Source organism: Lycorma delicatula, chromosome 1 (genome assembly GCF_047948215.1).
Source record: "Lycorma delicatula isolate Av1 chromosome 1, ASM4794821v1, whole genome shotgun sequence".
Taxonomy (NCBI): Eukaryota; Metazoa; Arthropoda; class Insecta; order Hemiptera; family Fulgoridae; genus Lycorma; species Lycorma delicatula.
The window spans coordinates 217176003-217195313 of record NC_134455.1 but is presented as its reverse complement, the minus strand read 5'-3'; the positions used below and the strand labels follow the sequence as shown (position 1 = coordinate 217195313).

At 33.4% G+C, this 19311-nt stretch overlaps 2 protein-coding genes across 4 annotated transcripts in view; one reads left to right on the top strand and one right to left on the bottom strand.

The window, feature by feature from the left end:
- The window catches only part of LOC142328590 (RCC1 domain-containing protein 1-like), a 69633-nt gene extending 68578 nt beyond the window's left edge, over window positions 1-1055 (top strand). Inside the window, exon 8 of one of the 3 annotated variants that reach the window (XM_075372379.1) lies at window positions 584-1055. The gene's annotated coding sequence lies outside the window, so the exon portion shown is untranslated. The remainder of the gene's footprint in view (window positions 1-583) is intronic. The other 2 variants (XM_075372389.1, XM_075372368.1) reach the window with 2 other exon arrangements.
- Window positions 1-19311, bottom strand: part of LOC142328599 (myosin light chain 5-like) — a 37131-nt gene that overhangs the window by 3654 nt on the left and 14166 nt on the right. The window contains exons 3-5 of the mRNA XM_075372403.1: window positions 18697-18819; window positions 6654-6790; window positions 1067-1115 (exon numbers count right to left, since the gene is read on the bottom strand). Coding sequence (XP_075228518.1) covers window positions 1067-1115; window positions 6654-6790; window positions 18697-18819 — 309 coding nt within the window. The remainder of the gene's footprint in view (window positions 1-1066; window positions 1116-6653; window positions 6791-18696; window positions 18820-19311) is intronic.

Here is a 19311-nt window from a genome sequence, read left to right as displayed (position 1 = left end):
CAATATTTCATTAGCATTAGAGAATGGAGTTTTAATTATATTATGCATATAATAATTTAAAATGTATCTACAGAAAAATTCCAAATTGATTTTTTTTAAATATTTATTTTATTTGTTTACTTTTTTAAATTATACAATATTCCTATTGCAAATAATCGGAAACTTCATTTTAATTTACTATTTGATCTTTTAACTAAACTTTTGAACATAAGATTTGTTAGTTGGGGAAACTGAAGCTCATGTTGTTGGACATTGGAAGATAAAATTAACAGGCCTGTTGAAGGAGTATTCTATCAAAACTGACAAGTGATATAATAAATTAATTTAAGGATTAAGAAAAATTTGTTTGATTTCTTTAGATGTAAAATCTCTGTGAACTGCTTAGTAATGATGAATTTTTATTATTCAGTACTACTGGTAAAGTTGTTACTATGTAATATTTAAAAAAAAATTAAATTAACGTAGGGCAATTGTGATAACAATGCCACAGTCTTTTTAGTTTGTTTTTAGAGTAAATGAGATTGCAAAATTTTCGTACCATTTGAAAAACACTTTTTCAGGTTAGTTTTTTCTTCTTTTTCAGGTCATGTAGTGAAAAGAAGAATAAATGATGAAACATTAGATACTCAGTCAGTTGAAGTATTACAAATTACATAGATCAAATAGTGTTAATTGAGAAGTAGAATAAATGTTTAACTTCGAGATACCAAGATGGCAGCCAGAAATTTGAAGGTTATATCTTGAGTTAAAATGAAAAATAAAGAGTATCTCAGTTTTGAAATCTGTGATAAATTTTTGCATGTTTCTTTAGTTTCAACCTACTGAAATTAATATTAATGTTGAAGTATTGTTTTTGTATATGATAAAGACAGACTACAGTGGAATACCACTGAAGTTAAATCAGTGAATTAAGATTTAGGTTAAGGATATTGGATAATATAATGTAAGATGGTATATTGCGTGAAATTTTTAAAATGCTCTTAGAGAAATTCATTTTTTAAGAATATTTGATAATTTATATTAATAAAATGCTTATCGTTTTAAAATATAAAAACTGTTAACTTACTTCTTCTGGTGTAAATTTATCACCCCAGGTCATGAGATCATGTCGAATTCTGGAATAAAAAAAAAATAAGTATTTGATTTATCTAATATTTACATACTCATGTATTTTTATTGTAATCATATGTTAGATTACAGCTAAACACTCATGAGATTTTAATTTTATCCCATTAAGAAATTTTCTGTGTAATTAAAAAACAGTAGCAGCTTCCATTATTTTCCTCGAATTATGTTCTTTTTTGTTAACATTGTTTTACTTGATTTCCTTTCAACTATGTCTTATTGATCGATTTATATCTCTAGTTGTCTATTTGTAGTCCATATGTTTGCTTACATTAATCTTTTGCAAGTATCTCTCAACTAACTAGCCCTGTTTTGGTTGAAGTTTGACTAAAGTGGAATTGTAAAGTAAAAATTACCTAATTAAACAAGACGGATAAATAATTAATAAGCTACTTCTTGAGTTAGTGAGTGAGTGAGTGAGTGAGTAAAAGTTAATACAAGTCAGTTGTTATTGCACTGTAATAGGTACTCTGATACCTGATTTAAGTGCAGTTAAAGTTAGTAACTTTTAAATATATTATCTACCATTTCTTTGGGCCTGTTGTTCTTTGGGCCTCTCTACTCTAATTGGGCCTGTTGGGAGACATAAATGCCTAAAGAAAAAAGTGATGGTCCGAATCTCCTAAACTACTTCAAGTAATTATTTTCTAAATAATAGTTCCAAAAAGTGATGAAAGTTGTAAAATTTTATGAACAATGATTATGAATGTTAGTATTTGTTACCAGATTAATGGTATTAATACATGTACTGTATATACATGCTAACAAATGTAGCTATTTCATTTAGGAAAGCATGATTAGGCTAGAGTAATGTTCACTACTTAATAAAACATGTCAAAATTTAATAATGCTCAGAACTTATGAATAAAAGATGATAATGCTTCATTAAATTATAACAGACTACAGTGGCATCATCTTCGGTTTAGAATAAATTTGTTGTTCTTGAAATTAATTTGAAGAAGTTTTTTACATTTAACAAAAGAATTTAATCATTCATGAAAATTTTTTCTTACAAAATCTCTTCAGAATTATATTTCAAATTAAATGTGTTTTTATTGTCTGTGGTTTTCTCTTAGTGATTATTGAAGGTGGGTCATAAAAAATTGAATTAATGTTGTAATAAAGTTAAAGCTGTCTTCAAAAAATATTCATAGATTTCTGTGAGATTAATTGTCATTAAGATTCTGATTGATTTCTTTAGATGTAAAATCACTGTGAACTGCTTAGTTATGTTAAATTTTTATTATTCAGTACTGCTGGTAAAGTTATTACTATGTAATATTTTACTTTATCTGCCACTTCACTTATCTTCACTTTATTATTAAAAAATTTATAAATTAATGTAGGGTAATTGTGATAACAATGTCACAGTGTTTTTAATTTGTTTTTAGAGGAAAGGAGAATGTAATCATGTACGTAATGGTGAATGATTTCTCTTATGGTTCCAACAAGTTGGGATATAATTATTTGAAGTAAGAATCAAAAAATTATTTTAGGAGAATAAAGGTAAAAAACAGCATTATTGTACGGGGCTAGTTTACATGTATCTAAGAGCATTAGAACATCGTGATACATCACATTCTGTTGTACATGTTCTTGATACGGTTATTTATGTCATCATGGTATAGGATGCAGTCTGCCCTGAGGTAATTAAAAACTGTTTTGTAAAAAGAGCCATCAAAGGCACTCATCAACTGGCACTGGAATCTGGTAATGAACTCAAAGATGGTTTCTATTTTTGGAAATGTCAATGATATCGCAAGATGCAAGATTTTTGCAGCGAAAAAGATTTTTGTAGATCGTTACACAAGTACCGAGAGTGAGGATGAAGAAGACCGCAGCTATCGCCAACACAAAGCTCCACATTAAGTGCATTTACTGATGTAAGGTGTTATGTATCCAGTGTACCCACAATTTCAGGGATAGCATTGGCAAAATTAATCATGTTGAAACAATAATACTGAATTAATAAATAATAAAAAATTGATAATTACTTCCTAAAAGTTGTACTTAGGATTAAATTATGGCAGTAAAAATTTAACCTCTAAACTGTGCGATTGTGTTTTTGTACTTACTTATGGAACTTTTTTTTGTTATTAATGTAGTATTACCAATATTTGCATTAGAAACTACAGTAGTTATTATTTTTTATTGTTCTCTTTATGATACACATTTTGCTTGTATTCTAGTACTGTAAGGTGTCAGTTTGTGTTAGTCCTTTCAAAAACCATATTATGGGGATTTTACTCTATACATCCATTCCAGATGGAATCCAAGATAAGAGTGGTGTAACAATACATTTAACATGCTAATTTGAAGAAACTGCATTAGGATAATACATTCCTTACTGGTTTAAATGTAAGTTATAAAACATAAAAAGTAAATCTAGAAATCTAAAATAGAGAACATATTTTCCACAAGTCTATTTCTAATTGTGAGCTGCAACCAACATTCATGGGTTACCAGGCCAGGATATATTGTTAAGCTCAGCAGAATGGTGGCTTGGGACTGTATCAAAGTATTACTGCTAAACTGTAAGTGGTCCAAACAGATCTCACAACTCTCAACATCCTTCATGGAAAATAAAATCTATGTTGGTAACTACAAAAACAGATTATGAATTTACTTTTCTGCAGAGTTGCAACACTTTTTCCATGTAAAACAAGGAACAAAAATTAAAAAATTAAAAAGTTGCAATGAAGTAAAATAAATAAATCAATATATATTTATATATATATTCATACTAATTTATAAAAATTCATTCATCAGAACACATTCAGGATTAGAACTGGTAGGTACATGAGAAACAGGTAATATTAACATAACTTACAGGCATCTTTCAATTTAATTAATAATTTTAACATTGCTACTCTTAACTCTCATCCGCACTTGGATCAGTTTTAAAACTAAATCTAATCTGGTGCTGATATTTGATATATCAATCTAGTTTTGCAATCTTAAATTATTTGTTAATTTTAACACGAAGGACATATGATTCTAATTTTAATATGCAATGTTAGCTGTCTATCTGATTTATTGCCTGATGAATAATCAAAATTTTGCTTATGGGAAATCCCCCAAAATTTTCGTAGTTTATTAAGATTTTAATGTTCAAATTATATTTGGTATTTTTTTTACTGGTAGCAACAGAAATATAGTGTATATCTACTATATAATAGTAACAGAAAAATCTATTTAAGTAGTATCTAACTTTCTAACTAGTATCCAGAAATATACTATATAATATGTGGTACTACATAACTTTATTAAAGCCAGCCCCAATAAACTAATATTTACAATCATATTAGGTCTCTCAGTGTTTGTGGAGGTTTATAATATCAGTAAGGCTAAAAGGTCAGATCCTGTGTCACTTCTTATCAGAAGTGATTAATTCTCTTTTGATTGGAATCATTTTGGTAAATGGAATAGTTAATTCTGTACTAACCAAGTATAAGTTTTAAAAAAAAAATTAGAATGACATCTTTATTTAGTGGCCATTAATGTGTATAGCTACTTTTCAGTAGAATTTTTTTTCTTTTAATGTCATTATAATGTAGTTACCAACATATGTTAAAATTTGGAGTTTTATCTTTAACATATCAAATTTTAAACCAAAAATGTGCTTACAAAAAAAAAATTTGTTAAACTGAATCTTGCATAGTTTTATATTTTAAATGTTGTTTAGTTATGAAAGTATTATTAGGGATTGCTTTTAACAGTGCAGCAGCCTATTTTAAGTTGATCTTTGCTGCCATGTTTATGTGCTTATGGTTTGTACCAACAAACCTAGAATTTATATAGATTTGTTAAAAACTATATTTTTCATTTTTATGGAAAAAACATTTTTCCATAAATTTTTTTTTTAATTTTTCTGCATTTTTTACATTTTTGAAATGCTGTTGTAAAACAGTTTATTTCTTAAAATATCATTTTCACTCTATACTAGGGAACAGAAATGATCCAGAGTTCATATCTAGAGACAGAAATATTGGTTTAATATTTTTTTTAAAGGGCTTAGCAATGGTGAATAAACAGGCCATAATAATAAACAGTTAATGACAGAGGTTGAAAATCACAAAAAAAATAAGAGCTAAAATTGTTTTTTCTACATTTTTATAAAAATGTAAAAACTACACATAGATTCCTTGATGTTTAAATTTCAATAAACATACTGAATAGTATATATATATATATATATATATATATATAAAACAGGCTTTAATTTGGTATGCAATTTCAATTTTTATTCTAGTCTGTTTTCAGATTTATAACTTTGGATTTTTTTTATTCTTCAGCAAAACTATATTAGGGTCCAAGGTGGTTGGGTTTCTTGCAGAGAGGTACAGCCATTTTGTTGATAAAATAATTGCTAGAATGATATGTCAAACATTTGAAGTGTTAGCAAGAACAATTATAGAAGTAGCAGCAGAAATGTGGACAATTACAGAAAAGTGAAGTTCCTAGAATTTTATTTTGTCTAATAAGGAAATATAAAATAAGAAATTCAAGTTAGAGGAATAGTAAAGATGAAGGTGGACTGAAAGTTAAGAGAAGCTTGACGTTGGTAATTCAGTTATATAAATAAAAAAAGGGCAGTTATGTTGGAAGTGTAAATAACTGAGCTGGATCTGGATGTATTTAGAAGATAGTTGCAGGTTCAGAAGGGGTGGACAGACTATATAAAAGGTCAGATAAAATTGAATTGAACCTAAAATTGTATATTCCAACTAAAAAAGAGGTAGTTTGTAAAGTTGACCAGTGATACGAACTTCACATACTTAAGAGATATCTTTATTGTACCATTCTTTGCTTGAATGCATATGAGCTGTTCCAAGATCAGCTGGTCAAATTATGTCAAAACCTGATCATAACTAATTTAACTGCTTCTTGTACCTTCATAACTTGTAGCTCTTGGGTGTCACTCCTTGTCTGATTTAATTTAAATTTAATAAGATTTGGAAAAAGTTTATGTATTTTATGGTTAGACTGCCATAAAAGAAATAAAAATTTTAAGGTAATCAAAAATTAAGAAAAATAAAAGGGTATAACAGCCTAGTGAATTTGGGAAAGAAAGTTTTGAAAGATTATGGATTGTTTTTACAGGCAAACTTTGAAAATTTTTAATTTCTGCATGTTTATTTCCTCTCGCATTATGATATGCCAACTTTTTTTAAATTTTATATATATATTATGTAAATAGTAATACTGAAAATATGTACTAGTATAAGTGATATCACAATTGAAAAATTCATTCAGTGAATTCCTGTTTCATCATGTATCATCTTTATTTTTTATAATAACCATAATATTTTTTATGGTTAAAAATTGTTTTACATAGTTATAAATCTGTATCTGTGTTTTACATCTGTATCATACTAATTTGTCTTTGATAAATATTTTTTTTAATAATATTTACAATGCATCTGAGAAAAAAAGAATGGTATTGTATTTTGCACTACAACACATTAAATAAATTTTATGGTCATGGTATGTTTTATTTTTGAATGTAAATAGATAGATGCATTTACCGTTGTTCATTAATCCAGCCTGATCCATCGTAATCCCACCGAGACAGAGCATCCCTTATGACTTCTTCTGGATCTAATTCAATTGTCTTGCAACCTAGGAGAACTACGAATGCATCAAAGTCAAGCGGGTATAAAGCCTAAAACAATATAATAATACATTAAAAAGTTTTTGATTAGTAAATGAAAAAAAATTAAGTTTCTTATGAAAGATTGGTGATCTTGTTAATATAACATGATATATTAACATTTTTATAACTACTTGCTTCTATAGTTGTGGGCTGGGTTTAAAACAGGCCACATTAGCATTCAGATGAGATCTATTGATACATGAAATGGTTATGCCACTAATTTATAATTCCAGTAATATGATTAACTTTAATACGTAATGTTACTTTTGGCCTTAGACGGTATAAAAATTAAATTGTAAAAAGCTTATCTTTTTACTTGGCCACAGCTATGCTGCATTTTAATTTTTATAATATTTTTTCATTTATGTTCTATTAAAAAAATCTGAAATTCAAGCAGAATTTTTCACTAGCTGTAACTCGCAAACAAAGCAATTTAGGATATATCTTTATATGAACCTTTTCCATTATTTTCATGAGTAAAATAGGTTAAGAAAGTCCTGGAGAATTTTGTGATTCATTCTGTATTTATAATATACATTGTTAAAGACCTGTTTATTTGTAGTTCCAGAAGCAATTTTGAGGATTTCATCCAGTTAATTTCTTTTTTTAAATGTAGCCCATTTGAAATTTAAATCATCATTAACTATTAAAAAGGTGTTTTTAAATAACTTTCAAGGTACATTGTGTAAAAAAGTTGTGCATAACTAAATTCAAAAAACCAAACAGGTTTAATTTTTGGGTTTATCTTGATTACAATTTTATATGGAATTTCCTTTGTAGAAAATTGTTTGGAAGACTTAGTAAGTTACTACTTTATAATTAAATAGTTTTCAGTTTTAACACATTAAGTGCTGAGCACTTACAGGCTTCATAGTCTATGAATAGATGCAACCTGCTGACCATGCACATGTGCTTGTAGTACAGCAGCTTTTCTATACCTATTGGTGGGGTCAGCATGTTACTGCTGACCTGTTAGTTAAGTTAGCATGGCATCAGAAATTTTTATATTCTTTTACTGCGCAGTTCATTTGTTTACATGTTATATTGTTCTGGCCTTTTTTGGTGGAATTTTAAATTTGTGTGAACTTTCATCACTTTGGAAAGAGTAAGACTTTACTTTATACGAAGGATATTCTTAAGTAAAGACCGCTGGAAAATTTCCCTCCTTAAAGTTACGAACCTGTGTATTCATGGCCATGCTAGTATTGTAAACACTGCATTGTTCCCTATAAGTTTTTGCGTTGTAGTATCTTTGAATACGTGTGAGTTATTACGTCTTAAAATGAATAGGAAAATCGATGTTGCTGTCTACTGTGAAATACGTGAAGTCATAGTTTTTTAAACCATCAAAACATAAAGCCGGCTGATATTCATAGGCAGTTGGTTGTTGTGTAAGATGATAATACGAGGGTTATTTTTTTCAAGGTCAAATCGGTCACGAAATTAAAACCATAATGAAAAAAAAAAATTTTATTTGTAACAAGTAACTTACCAGTTACGCTATTACTCTACATAGTCGCCACTCCGATTTAGACATTTCTCGTAGCGTGGTACCAACTTTCCAATACCCTCGTCATAGAATGGAGCCGCCTGTGTTTTCAGCCATGTTCTACGCTGGTCTGCAGCTCTATGTCTGTGCCAAAATGTTGTCTTCCTAGCCAGAGTTTCATGAGAGCAAAGAGGTGAAAATCTGATGGAGCCAATTCTGGGTGTATGGTGGGTGATCAAACACTTCCCAATGAAAACGCTGCAGGAGCTTCTTTGTTACAGCTGCAGTGTGCGGCCGAGCATTGTCATGGAGAAAGATAATGCCTGATGACAACATTCCTCTCCGCATATTCTGAATTGCCCTTCATAGATGTTGAAGAGTCACGCAGTATGAGGCTGCAGTGATGGTCATGCCACGTTTCATGAATTCCACCAAGAGAACTCCATTCTAGTTCCAGAACACAGTAGCCATACACTTTCTGTTGGAGAAGGTTCGCTTGAACTTCTTTGGTTTACTGGGAGAATGAGAATGCATCCACTGTTTAGATTGTTCATTTGTTTCTTCAGTTTCGAAATGGACCCATGTCTCGTCCCCTGTGATAATTTTGTTCAAAAAATCTTCTTCATTGTGGTAGCGCTGGAGAAACGTTAGAGAGGTGTCCATTCTCATTGTTTTGTGATGGTTGGACAGCTTCTTGGGAACCCATCTCGCACACAGTTTGCGGTACCGAAGCCTCTCACTCACAATGGTGTAGAGAGCTGACTTTGAAATTTCAGGAAACTAATCACTCAATACAGAAATTGTGAACCGACAATTTTCTCGAATTGTCTCATCCACTCGCTCAACGAGATCATCGATTGACATTCGCTTCCTTTCTTGACCGCCTGCATCATCAACATCTGTACGTCCTGCTTTAAAGTTCCTGCACCATTGTCGCACTTTACTTTTACTCATTGAAGTTTCACCGTACATATTACTTATTCGTCGATGAATTTCACCTGCATTACACTCCTCACCCTGAAGAAATCGAATTACCACACGCACTTCACACTTGGCGAGAGATGCTATTGTTGTAGACATGTTTACGTGCTAGCTGCATGTTCAGAACTAAACGAAGTGACGCGGCGTGATTGAAGGCCATACTAGAGACGCTGCGCAACACATGTGCGCAAAGGTTCATCCGATTTTTGCGCGGGTTTTTATTTTGCGACCGATCGGACCTTGAAAAAAATAACCCTCGTATAATGATTGAAAGAAGTCCGAAAATGGTGTGAAAGGTTTAGAAATAACAAAATTAATGTGCATGATGAAGAACTATCGGGTAGGCTCTCAATAATAACCGAGGATTTGTTGAAACGCATCGATGATGAAATCAGAAAAGATTGTCGCTCAGCGATTTTCGACCTGGCCCTGTTCCTGATCTTTCAAAAGTTGTTGGCCGCATTGTTCATGACCGTTTACGCTTCAGAAAGTTTTATACACATTGGGTGCTGTACGTCTTAACGGAATGTCACAAAATAATCCAAATGGGATCTGGTTTAAAATTTTTGATGCGCTACACAGAAAAAGGTGATGAATTCCTTAATTCAATTATCACTGGCGATGAAACATGGATTTCCTATTGCAACACCAGGGAGAAGACGGCAGTCAAGTGATTGGCGTGATCATCAATCGCCAATCAAACCAACAAAGGTCAAGCCACAGCCATTTGGACGCGAACTGATGGCCAGTCTTTTGGGATCGGTTTAGCATACTGCTGATTAATTTCATGCTACGTGGAACTACTATACACTATGTTTGAAAAGTTCCCGAACTAAATAAATAAAAATACAGACTCACATCAGTCCTCTACATAGAACCCTTCTCTAGTTATACACTCGTTGCAGCGCCGGTAGAGCCCGTCAAACGCTCTGCAGAAATCGCTTTGTGGGATCGCCTTCAACTCCTCGGTGCAAGCCCTTTGGATGACCGGAATGTCGTCGAAAAAGCGGCCTTTTATCATCAACTTGAGTTTCGGGAACAGAAAATTGTCTTCTGGAGCCAAGTCGGGTGAATAGAGCAGGTGAGATAAGACGGTTTAAAATTCATTTGATTTGCAGTGTAATAACGTGCTAAAACTATTGCAATGTGTACCGGGACATTGTCGTGCAAGAGAGTCCAACTGTCCGGATCCCGGTACTCGGGCCGGATTCGACGAATGCAACACATCAGGCGTTTCATTACTACTAAGTAGAATTTAGAAATCACGGTTTGACCAGTTGGGACAAATTCGTGATGAATCAGGCCCTAAGAATCGATGAATGCAATCAACATCGTTTTCAATCTTGATTTTTGCTGCGTGACTTTTTTGCTTCAGAACTCAACGGAGCAGCGGATTAACGCTTCGTTTGCGGATCATACATGAAACACCAGCTTTCATCCCCAGTGAAAAAAATTTGGGTAGCTACCGGCAGTTTCAACGAAGTCTTGAGCGCAAGAAAGACGCAGCTGTTTTTGTTCTTTGGTCAAGAAGTGTGGAATGAAATGAGAGCACACCTTTCGGCGGTTCATTGTTTCTGTTAGAATTGTATTTACACCGATGTTTAGCTCTTTTGCCGTGGCCTGAAGGACAAGATGAGGATGTTTGAGCAGGGCGCTTGCACTTTCGCCTTGAACATCTGTTGACGGCTTCCCGTTTCGTTGGTCGTCATCCAACAACTTTCTACCGTCTTTAAACCGCTTTCACCACGTGAATGATGTAGTACGAGATGCGGGTTCATCATTGATTGCTTGCTGTATCATATAATAAGTTTCAACGAATGATTTTTGAAGTCGCACACAAAATTTCATTGCGCTTCTCTGTTCCATGTTGCGAGCTTGCACAAGGACAAAGACAAAGTACATGGCCGAATATAACTGGAGACTGAAGTGACGAAACGTGATGAAATTTTGTCATCAAAATACATAGACATCGAACTACATAGTTCCTTGGTTGTCCGAGAAATGGCGCCACTTTATCGATTACAGAAATTTAGATGTGAAACTTTTCGTATCTACTGTGTAAATGCAGAAGCCTACTGCAAAACTCTACATAAATTACGGCGCGCCATTCAAAATCGGCGACGTTGGGGACTGACCGACGGCGTAGTCCTGCTGCACGATAATGCACGTCCACGTATTGCGGGTCCGACACGTGATTTACTGAGAACATTTCGATGGGAAATTTACGATCACCCACCATATTGTCAGGACTTAGCTCCTTCTGTTTACAATTTGTTTGGGGAAATTGAAATAATTTTTGAGTGGTAAACAATTCGCGGGTGGCGATTAACTTAAAAATGCTGTTAATCAGTTACATAATGTACTGGCGGCAGATGAAGAGGGTATATTGAAGCTGGTGTATCGCTACTGTAAATGTCGTAATTCATGTGGTGATTATATAGAGTAGATAAGGTATGTAATTTTAAGGGAAATAAAAAATATTTATAAAATTTACAGAATAAATTTTTTTACAATGAGTGCAAAGTGGAAAGTGGACATTCAAAGACTGTTAAACGTGATGAATGAGGACGACCCAGATCAAAGGATATGGATTACTGTGAATGGTTTCAGTACATGGTGGGTGAGGATGAGGAATTTGCAGTGAAGTTTGTGACTGAGGAGGTGCAATTCAAACTTAACGGTACTGTGAACCACCACAATTGTGTCTACTGGGCTCCTGAAAATCCTTATGCTCATGTGGACAGGGCAGTGAATCTACCAGGGGTTGTTGTGTGGTGTGGTATATGAGTGTGTGATTTGATAGGTCCCTTCCTTTTCAAGGGTACCGTAACTGGTGAGGTGTATCTTGATATGCTTCAGACAAAGATTTTTCCTGCCATCCAAAACCTGTATGGTGACAAACTTTTTATGTGCAACAAGATGAAGCCCCGCCTCACTACCATCGAGATGTCAGGTTGTACCTCGATAAAACTCTACCTGGATGGTGGGTGGTTCAAAGAGGTGCTGTTGAGTACCCACCTTGGTCTCCTGATATGCCACATTTGGACTTCTGCCTCTAAGGTCGGCCAAGAATTAACATATATCGACAAAAACCGGCAATAACTGATGAGCTACGTGAAAAAATTATTGAGTCATGTGGTGCCATTACATCAGATACACTAACAGCTGTAGTTTGGTGTGCAGTTCGGCACCATGGTCATTGTACAGAAACTTTTGGTGGTCATGTTGAACGCATATTATAACCCTCTCTCAGTGCCAAAAATTGTCACGTCAAGTCAAATTTGTCATTGTCAAATCATTTTCATTGACCTTCTGCATTAGTGATTTTTAATTTTTGTAATATTAATACAAGTTAACAATTCTATGATCCTAAGCCTTCTACTTAACAGGAAAAGAAAAGGACCTGATTAACGTGTTTATGAAGAAGAATTGGCTAGTATGTTAGACAATTGGTCATCTCACAATTATGGATTTTCTGTGTCATTAGCAGACAGTGAAGAAGAGGATGATGACAGTAATAGTGTTGTTGTTCATCAGGATGAGTTCTTGGTCGCTGGTCTACAGGAAGTTAAAACGGTGCCTGTTTCAATAGAACAAGCTACCCCACTCTCGATGTCACCGTTGTTAGCCCCAAGCAATATCAATTCCCATATCTGGTATTGAGGAGCTGCCTAACAAGCCAAATATAGCCATACCTGAGAGAACTGCACCACTACCTGAATGGAGTGAACAGCCTCAGAATATTCCTTTCAAAGGTAACCCAACCCTGGTTTGAAAGTACTGTATATGGTATAAAGCCAGAATTTTTACTGATGTTTCTGATTAGTGGTAAATATTTCTGGTTAATATGACATATTTACATATTATTAGCTTAAGTTGTTATTATACCCATACACAATCACAAATCAAATATTGCTAAGTAAAAATAAATAGACACTCATTATTTATAAATAGTTGCATAGGGGTTACATATAAAAAAACCTATGTAAACTTTCATATTGGAGGAAACAGAGACCTGCCTCTGAAAATAATTATGGTTATAATTATTTTATTTAAATTAGTTTGTTATAATTATTTATTTTATTGACACTTGTTCTTGACCAAAGCAACAAATATGCTGTTGAGATCTTAGTGCAATGCATCAGTAATCCCAGATTACAAGGTGAAAAGAAATAATGCAAAAATAAAAACCAAATTAATGCAAATAATGCAAAGTTAACCAAATTATTACTAGAAAAGACATTTATTTATCTTTTGTTAATTTTTTAAGTAGGGATAAGTTTTTTGCTGATTTTAAGGGTATTTTATTTTATACCAAATGGCAATGCAAATGAGTTAATTAAGAAAAATTGTACATTGATTACAATAGCATCTCTTTAGCTGAAAGATTGTTACACTCAGGACACATACTGTATTGGAACATTACTTTCCAAAAGAAAAGGAAACCTTCCTAAGTAACTGAGGCAAAGTTAAAAAAGGGAGATATAGTAGCTTTAGTATAATCAGATTTAAAATGGAAGGATAAAAGAGATATCCTGGCTATTTCCACTGAATTTCAAGGAGATTAGACCATGTTTCAGAGCACTGTTTCTCAACTGGTGGTTCATAAAGCATTGGTGGTTCGCAGAAAAATTTTAGTAGCCTATGAACTTCTTTAGATTTATTACATAGTTTTATAACCTTTAAATGCATTATTACTCATTTTTTAATGGCAATAATAATGCACACAAACTGAGAAAATTGAACACTGCTTACCGTACAACTGTAAGTTTACTGTCTGAACGTTTTAGGTAATTAGTCCACGAATTAAAAAAAAAAGCACTTTCTTTAATTTCGTAATTTTTTGTTGGTCTGCAATACAAGCTTAAAATTTTTATTGGTCTGCAGAATCAGTTGTGTTGAGCAACACTGTTTGAGAATATCATAATTATTAGGCTGCTGAAGTATTTTATAAACACTACATTCCCAAAATTTCAGGTTTCCAACTTTATATTGAAAAGAATTTACATAGAAAAGTTACATATTCATTTATATTGCATTTATTAAAATGCAAATCTTTAATTAGCTGTTTTAATTTCAGTTAGCACTTATAAGATTACTTAATTATTATGTTTTTGTAATCATTATTACATTGATAATCTTGTGATGTTCATTTTAAATTACTATTTTTTTTACAGTTATTTGTATTTTTAAGTTATTATTGTTTATATTATTATTTTTTAATAAAATAATTATTTTATAAAAATATTTATATGTCAGTTAGAATTTATTAAATAATTACGTCTTACTTGTATTTTATAATTATATTCTGTTACTTCATTTTCATTTTAAATTAATACTTTTTGGTAATTATTTATTTTCTTTATAATAAAATGTATGTACGTTTCATAAATATTTTTAATTTTGTTATTATTCTTTTAAGTAAAAACAAAAAAATACAATTTATTATTTCATTTTCATTATGTGTTTAAAACATAAATAGTATAGTTACCATATATATGCCTAATTTAATATCGACGGACGACAACGGTAGCAGCTCAGACGTCATCTATTTTTTTTTTCTCAGCTTCCCTGGGTCGGACCGACTTGTTGGTATTACGCCACCCAGGGGAGTGTCTTTATACTCAAATAGGCCTTCCCGCCTACCAGCTATATACTGGCATGGCAGGTCGGCCTACCGGTAGCTCTTTTTGAGAGTAATCTTTTGTTTTATATGCCCCTTTCAGACACCACGCCATACCTGGAGTGTCGTGACGTGGTGTCGACGTCTTTTCTCTATATCTTGTGTTTTATTATTCCCTAAACTATATCCCCTGGAGTCCCCAGCGGCTCATTGGAACCGACACACCTCGGCATGCCGGCCCTCCTCGCTGAGGCTGTCCTCCCTTCCCTAACTTAAATCAAAAACCCTGTCTCCCTTCGTCGATGTTTTTCTGTGATAAGATCTGTCTGGTGTAACACGCTATTTTCTTCCAGTTGGATTCCCGACTAGTCATAAAAGGTACTATAGCTTCGGGAGTCATCTCGTCGATCGCCATGTCAAATCTGAGGGCATCTCAGATGTCATCTGGAGCACAGTATACGTACGCGCTGGTACAAGCGTCATTCCGCCGCGAAGTTCTCCTACCATAGCGGCGCTGCGGCCCCACTACTCTCAGGCTCCAATAAGAGCGTGCACGAGAGTCAATTTTTAATTCATAGTCGACCACCATCTGAAGAAGACCAAGAAGAAGATGGAAGAAGAAGAAGTTCCCAGGCCGCCTCAACGTGGGACCTCCCGGCGGATGCCAACATCCCCATCGGAGCAGCAGGCTTGGCCGGCTCGCCGAGGGAGCCGCTGGACGCGGACGCTACTTTCCCGTTCCAGCTCGCCGGGCTTCAATCGCCCTGGCCTGCGGACTCAGCAGCAGGAGCCGGCCCAGCGTGGGATCGCTCGGGGAGAACCGCCTCGGCCGCGCTGGCGAAAGACGACCAACGCCGACCCTACACTGTGGGTCTTGGGGGCCACCACTGCCACAATGTAGTGGGAACCCAACTGCTGCTGAGGGGGTAAGCCCGGTCTGATTTCAATGGACGAGCCGCAACTCCCCGACTTCGCTGGAGACCAGCTTCCGGATCCAACAGCTCTTCTCAGAGCTAAAGACAAAAAAGGCCCTTTTCAGGGCCACCACAAGGTTATTAAGTGCCACGTGCCGTCGAAGCCATTCGGCTATAATAGTTACTTTACTTGTTTGCAAGATCTGTTTTAAAATGTAAATAATTTACACAAAAATTCATTTTCAGGTAGATGAAATCAAATGAAAGAATCTGTAAATTAATTTGATACAAAAGTAAAAGCAAAATTCTAAATCAATTACTGATGTACTGAATAAATTAAGGATTTGGATGCCGATCCAAACGATTTTGATATCGTTGACCGAGAGAGATTTCTTACCTAACGATTCGTAATTTAAAATCATTGTAATATGAGGTTATTGCTTATATACCAAGGTATGTTAACGTTTTTCTCAGCGTTTTTGCCTGATCGTTCAAATATGTCAATATTGGAATTGCTTAATTCAATAATATGCTACATAATATGCAATAATGTAATAATGTGCTCTAATGTAATATGTAATATTTGTGCAAATAATCGTCCGGTTTTCAAAATTCAAAGAGGGTATTTGTTAGTAGGCTGACGGCTAATTTTTTGCATGCGTTAGGTACACTCTCGATCTAATAGATCACGGTTATTCAGAAATGCTCTTATATCTTTGCAACGAATCTTACGATTTTCAAAATTCAAAATTTTTGGTATTTGTTAGCATAGTACAAAGTCGCGATGAAACTAAACCAGAACAAAAATTAACTGATATACTCAGAAAAATCAAGTGGCCTGTGTTACGTCGAGATCAACTTGAGCCCGGTGAGCTCCCACAAACGGTCTTTGTAGAGTTAGATGACAGTACAATTATAGGTAATGCTGTAGGCATGGGATTGAGGTTCCAGCCCAGTATTGTCGAATTTCATGCTTTAGGGGTACAGCGCAAAGTGGAACGGCGTATGATGCCACTAATATTATGCTGGGCTATGATGGTGTTTAAATTACAAGGGACGACCCTAGGATAGAGCTATCGAAGATCTAAGCACACATCTTTGCCAAGGGTCAGGCCTACGTAGCGCTGAGTCGCGTGAGACAATTGGAGAGTTTAGTCATTAGTTGTTTGGATCCCAGAAAATAGCTGTATGATCCGCACGATAAAACTGTCTCGAGGAGCTCAAGATTTCTTTAGAAATCTGTAAGTTTAGGTTGGTAAACGGCAATTAAATAAATAAATTTAAATGTTTACTGTTTCCTCATTTGGCTCAGTAGGTTAAATACGCTTTATCCAAAAGTTTCCGAATCGTGAATTTTTCTCGATGATCACAAAAGTATTAAATTATAAAAATAATTATAAAAATGCCAGAAATAAAATAAAATTTAAAATTTTAATACTTTTAGGTTATTATTTTATCAACTTCTTAAATAAATGTGAAAATGTGAATACATGAAAGGTGTGACCAAAAAAAAAAAATTGAAAATTTATATTTTATCAAAAGGGATTCACTTATTCTTATATGTTGATATTGTTCTGTTCCCTTCAAGTTACTTTGAATAATTAATTTTTTTCTCCTCTAGCCAGCATTTCGCCGCCAATTACCATTAATGGCATTTTGCAAATGACGTTTTATACATTTAGCTACCAGCATTTCTTCTACTCCATAAAACATTTTTGTAACGCTTTTTTTTGTATATCATAAGTTTACTTAGTGAATTTTTTTAAAATTTCATTTGTCATCACAGAAACTTGACCTTTTAATATTCTGAAGTTTTAATGTAAACTGGAGTGTTATCATGGTGCAAAATCTGAGAATTATGTATCATAACTGTGGTAGTTTTCTTTGGATTGTCTCATGTAAAAGTGTAAAACTGCTAAGAAATACTGTTTGTTGGCTGTACAATCTTGCGTTAAAAATGATAACGCCATTGCTATTGAAAAGAAAAAAAAGTAAGGAAATCCTTAACATTCAATGAAACTCGTTGTGCTTTTTTATGTCTGGTTCTAAAGAAAGGTTGCATCCAGATGATGCAGTATCATAACTGTACACCAAAGTTTTATCATCTGTTATGACAGTTTGAGTAATTCTGATTCATCAGTGATGTCAGCTAACAATTGTTCCGTATTGCTTTTGTTGAAAACTAAATGTTTTTGAATCAATTGTAGCTGGTGCTCATTCTGTACCCAAAATGTCAAACACAATTGCTTCACATTAGCTATAAGAGATTCCCACCTCTTCAGCAATTTTGATCTGATAATTATTCATCAGAAGGTCTTTTATTTTGTTGATATTTCCATCAGTTTTTAATGTGGTAGGATGTCTAACCCTTTTTTTGTCTTCTTCACAGTTGTTTTTTTTAATTTGTACCACTTATAAACTCTTGGCATTGACATAACATCAATGACAAAAGTCTAGTTATTTTGTATGCGCGTCATATACTTGTTTGATTCTCATTTTTTAATAATTAATTTTATTTTATTCTACACTCACTGAAAAAGTTGTAATTTGTTCAGATGTATAATTGAACTCAGTAGGACTCCAGATAGTTTTAATTGTTTTCTAATTGTGAAGTTGTTTGATTATGGGTAATTTGTTAGGGAAAACTCTATTTGAAAGTAAACTCTCAAGAACAAATTCTTTATTGATATTTCCATAGAAAACTAAGTTTTATTCATATTTGTTTTGTATGTGACCCTTCTTTCATATGAATTGCTGAATTCATTACTGAATCATTATATTGTTTAATTTTCAGTTAAATTGTGTTGTCTGTCAAAACATCTGTTTTTGCAAATGTGTTTGTATTTATTAAGATTTAATTTAATTTTATTAATATAGATTCAGATAAATAACCAGTTGATGCACTTACCTCTGACAGCATAACATCTACTTCTTCATCTGTTACATCATCTCTTCCCATTGTTGTTAGAGTTGTCTTTAAATCTTCTCTTCCTATTACACCATCATGGTTAAAGTCAAACATCAAAAATGCCTGTTAAATGAAAATTATGTGCTGATAATTTTTTTTTTCAGAATTTTATTTATTTTAATGAGATTGATACTTTCTTACAACATAATTAACTTTCTTTTCTTTATAGTAGCCAAGAATGCTTCAATGAAGTATTAACTGTATCCAGCCATATACTAATAAAAAACAATACAAATTTCTTTTTAGGATGAATAGTTCGTATTATTTGGAGGCCTTTTAAATAGATCAACCCAGGCATCCAAAGCTGAGGAAGCCCTCTGCGACTTGCTTAATGGAAGTTGTATTTTTAGTCAAATAAACAAATATTAAATTAATGCTACCATTTATTTGTATGTATGTTTGTTCTTGTGTGTGTGTGTGTGTCCACATATGAACTCCATGTATGACTGTAGTTGAGTATGCTTGATGTTTTTATGGTGTAATTTGTGAAAGATTTTACTTTGACTTACCCACTCATATATTTGTAATGCCTTAAGTTGAAACTTGGCAGGATGA